This window comes from Gymnoscopelus braueri (genome assembly GCF_963280865.1).
Source record: "Gymnoscopelus braueri genome assembly, chromosome: 14".
NCBI lineage: Eukaryota > Metazoa > Chordata > Actinopteri > Myctophiformes > Myctophidae > Gymnoscopelus > Gymnoscopelus braueri.
The window spans coordinates 5,104,339-5,109,338 of NC_137619.1; the positions used below are offsets into that span (position 1 = coordinate 5,104,339).

General features: G+C 42.9%; 1 protein-coding gene across 1 annotated transcript in view; it reads left to right on the top strand.

Annotated features, from left to right (window-relative positions):
• arfgef3 (ARFGEF family member 3) overlaps window positions 1-5,000 on the top strand; it is a 136,989-nt gene that overhangs the window by 100,361 nt on the left and 31,628 nt on the right. The window contains exon 33 of the mRNA XM_080448949.1: window positions 4,000-4,128. Within this exon, the coding sequence (XP_080305075.1) occupies window positions 4,000-4,128 (129 nt within the window). The remainder of the gene's footprint in view (window positions 1-3,999; window positions 4,129-5,000) is intronic.

The following is a 5,000-nucleotide window of genomic DNA, read 5'->3' on the forward strand; positions in this document are numbered from 1 at the left end:
CCGGTTTGACGTATTTGACTGTTTGGGCCTGTTTGGGGGGTAGGCGGGTGCAGTAAGGGGGGTGGGCATCTTCTCCTCTGCATTTCGCTGGGTGAAAAAGTCCAGGTTTTTGGCTTGGGGGGGTCCAAATCGATCCTAAAAATCCAAAGCAGACAATTTATCTACTCTTTATCCAAACGTGGGCCTTCCAGTCTGTCCAAGCCCGCTCTGATCATGGTCAAATAGCCTTGCAGCGCGGTTATGTCGGCGCGAAGAGCACCGGCTCGCTCAGCGGCACCTCTAGCTTCGACCTCCGCACGTGCCATGATCTTGTCTAGCTTCGTGTCCAAACCACGGACCCTTTCGTTGTTGTTGTCCACCTCGTGCCTCAGTTCAGTGATGTTGCCCAACTTTGCGTCCAGTTTGGGGATCCACTCGGTGATGTTATCCATGTCGCGTCTTAGCTCAGTGGCCATACCCGTCAGAGTAGCCAGCGCTCTACCCGCCTCCGCACCGTCCCGGGCAGCTCTCATCTTGGCAATTTGTCGATACACAAGTGTAATGCCCGCTCCAATTAGCAAGAAACCTGTTATCGTTGCTGCGAAGATATAAACATCTTCTGCATCCTCAATTTGCAGCACTTCAAAACACAGAACCCTCCATTTGAAGTCAGAGTCACCCATGTATCCACTCAGATAGGTGCCGTCTGGACAGATTGGCTCATCTGGGCCAGATTGCCGGGTTGAGAATATTTTGTCAATTGCGTTTAACGACCAGTTAATAATATAATCCATGTTTTATCCCGAGACTGTTCGCTCGTGCAGTGGAGAGAGGCTGGAAAGTTATGGATAGGATGGGAGGAGAGAGGAGAGGGTGCGACTGCCTTCGTCAAGCAGCAGGAGAAAAAAAAAAAAAAAAAAAATGTTTGTAAACATCGTTTGTAAACAACATTGTTTGTAAACATCGCGGAGATCTCCCTGCTTCTACCAGTTAAAACCACGTGTCAAACTCCATGTTGTAGTTAGAACGGTTTATGTTAAACAGTGATCAGCGAGGAGAAAAACTACAAAGAGAAAATGGCGTTTCAGTTTCGTCATTAGAATGGAGGCCGACGCGATCGGCAAAACCGGATCCAGAATAATTCCGTTTCCGGTGGTGCTACCGGAACCGGAAATGGATACACAATTTCAAAACGTTTTTTTTTTTTTAAACAAAAAACACCACTTCGCGTAGATCTACGCGATTGGCACGTGGCGGCTTTAAATAGGTTTGCGTAGATCTACGTGATTGGCAGTCATACTAAAAGTTTACCAAAGTTTGATCACTGGAAAGGTGTTATTTTCAAGATGGCGTCCAAAATAGCCAAAAAACTCCTTCATTATTTATCCTAAGACAAGTACTTTTTGTGTCTAACCCTATGTTTTGGGGGCATAGAAATCCACAGAACTTGTCCAAATTGCAGAGATACATTTAGATAATTGTGAAATCCAATATTTTGTTTTTGACTCTATTAAAACCCTCTGAAATGTTCACCCGTTTCAACTAGTTATATTTGTTTTACTGGAACAAGGCTTGAAGATATCCTCAAAACACAACAAAACAATAGTCACAATTTTCAGTCATTCAGAAGGTGGCAGAGAAAGAGAATATTGTCAGTTGATATAGTATTGCTTGCAATATTGAAACATTTTGGATAGCTCTTCGGATCAAATGTGAATCAAACTGTCATCTTGTAGACAACATTTTGAATTTGAAAATGTTAACACATTAGGAAGGCAATCAGTGTGAGTGTGTAAAGAGGGGTGGCTACGGAGGTTAGTGCAGAGCTGTCAGAACCCATTTCTCTACTGGGTGCCTAGGCAGAGGGGAGTATGAGGGTGGGGTTGTGTGAGGAGGTAAAATGGGGTCTGGTGTAGAGTTTAGTGGGCCTAGGGTTCCCCTCAGGTGGGTACAGGGGAGTATGGGGAGTGGGGGTCACTGGATTGCTCCCTGGGCACTTGGAGCACAGAAGAGCAAAGTTATAGGAGCCAAGGAGACCCTGAGCTTCTCCTCTCCCCCATGTCCGAGGTGCAAAACCTTCAACAGTTGGCTCAGACATGTCCCATTAAAGCTATAGTGGGCACTTGGGAGCTCAGGACGAGTGCTCATAGGCAGCTAAAGAGAATGGGGCTTGTCAGCCCCTGATGCACGTTGTGCATCGCGATAGCCAAATTCCAATTTTCAAGTGTCCATCCTCAAGTCCTCCACTCCCGCCTAAGCCCTGCCTCCGAGCGAGGAGGCGAGGAGGCAAGGAGCGTCATTTTGAAGTGACAGCAATTATGACGTGTCACACAGTTGGATTGCTGGACTATTCCAGAGCTCGGAGGGTTGTCATGTGGAGGAGGAGAAATTATACGCCACGCATTTCAACGAAGACAGTTCCCCAAACGATACATGAAAGATACACTTTTATATTGCCAGGTTTCACTCCAAGTGGCTTAGGGAGCCTCACACTGGAGGACAGAGTGAGGAGGAGGCAGAAATGAAGCTTATGAGTTAGGCTGAGAGGAGTATCCCTATGTCGCCTGGCTCACTGGATAGTCCCACTGGTCCCAAGTGGACCTCCATGCTGGCTCCTATGCCCGAGATGGGCACTCGTGAGTGGGCATAGTTAGTGAGGAGGGACCCCCCCTCATAGTTGTGGTTGTAAGACCTCCACGTGGTGCATGACTGTGTCAGGCAGTCAGGGGTGTCCCTATGTCTGACTGGCTCACAGGAGAGTCGGTGTCTGGTTGGTGGCTGACCATTAATATTAATATTGGCCCCCAGTGACTTATCATTATGTTTCAGAGCGTCCTCTCCCCTCAAATCAAATTTTAAAGTTAAAATTATCCAGAAAAAAAGATTATTTAAAAAGATCAAAGTTCAAGGTTATTGCCAGCAGTACCAATCACAAAATAAAAGACATGTGAAATTAATTTTGCACTAAAACCCCACACAACTACTACAATCTCAGGAATAAGATGTCTGTGACAAGCAAATCTGAACCCTATCCGGCCACACTCCTCTACCACCCCTACCCGACACTAAATGTTGTGAAACTTACAATGTTTACAAATGTCACAGTACCACCCAGTAATAATGAATATATTCCTTTTTGGTATGAAAATAAATCTCCTGAAAGCTTCAACAGAATGTGAATTACCAATTCACCAATCCTGGGCATTATGTAGAAAAGGGAGAAATGTCAAATGACATTGTTAATATATATATATATATATATATATATATATATATATATATATATATATATATATATATATATATATATATATATATATATATATATATATTGAACTTGTAATCACTTGACTATAATTTATATATGCTAATTAGATTTCAAGATTACCAAAACATGGGGTTAGGCACCAACATTACTTGTCTAGGATGAATAATGAAGGAGTAATGGTCTTTTTAAGGAACTGGCGGCAGCCATCTTGAAAATGTTACCTTTCTAGTGGTCCGATTTTGGTAAACTTTTGATATGTTATTAAGTACACCTAGTACTACAATAATCCATTGAAAAACCTTTTGTTGCAATTTGTTTTGGGTCAAACCATAACTGCACCCGCCTAGGGGGGGCAGCGAGTCAGCGAGCTGATGTATGTGTTCAAAACCGCAGCTAGACAAACTATGTGAAAATTAAATAACAAAATAACAAAACAAAAAAAACCAAAAATCGCTGGCACTGGGGGAGTCCTTTATGAAAATACTCTGGCAGATATGTTAAACATTTTATTATTTGTTTTTTTATTTTTATTTATAATTCTTATTAAAATAAAAGTTATTTATTGAGAAACAAGTGTTTTTCTTTACAAATCAACGGTCAATAGCCTAATAATTCAAATTAAATGAAAATCGAATATCAAATCGAATCATGGATTAGGCGTATCGTGACACCTCTAGTGTGTAACTGTGTGTATTGTTGCGTATTGCAGGTGTCATTCAGTGTGTAACTGTGTGTATTGTTGCATATTGCAGGTCTCATCCAGGTGTGGATCTTGCTGTTAGAACAGCTGACAGCAGCTGTGTCCAACTGTCCCCGTCAACACCAGCCGCCCACCCTGGAGCTGCTGTTCACCCTGCTGAGAGAGATCACTGAAGTACCAGGTACCACACTGCACATGCATGACGTTCAATCCTCCTGTTCTCCTGTCACATATATGCACTTGACCATATATGGGAATAGCGATTGGATCTGTGGCTCAATACAACCACAATCTCCATAGATTATGGTTTTGTTTGAGTCATAGTGACATGCCTATATGTGGGCATATCGGGTTTGTTTATGGTTATGTCTGAGTCATAGTAACATGCCTATAAATGCCCGTATCAGATTTTTTTATGGTTTATGTCTGAGTCTTAGTGACATGCCTGTAAATGGGCGTATCAGGGTTGTTTATGGTTATGTCTGAGTCATAGTGACATGCCTATAAATGGCCGTATCAGTTTTTTGTCTCCGCCAGGCCGAAGGCATGGTGGAGAGTATGTTTTACCCTCCGTGTGTGTGTCCGTCTCAGCCAAGCTAACTTTGGTCAAGCTTCACGGGACACGTGAATATGTATGTGTGTGTGTGTGTCCGTCTCAGCCAAGCTAACATTGGTCAAGCTTCACGTGACACGTGACAATATGTAATATAAATAGGTAAGACAGGATTAATCAGGAACAGTACTCACCTGGCGGAGACCTGTGCTCCGAGGAGCACATTTTCTAGTTTTTTATGGTTACGTCTGAGTCTTAGTGACATGCCTATATATGGGCGTATTGGGGTTGTTTATGGTTATGTCTGAGTCATAGTGACATGCCTATAAATGGCCGTATCAGTTATTTTTTTATGATTACGTCTGAGTCTTAGTGACATGCCTATATATGGGCGTATTGGGGTTGTTTATGGTTATGTCTGAGTCAGAGTGACTAGTGTGTAAATATATATATATTTTTTGCCAGACCCAGGGGATCGGCCTACATGAGGCTTTGTCGGT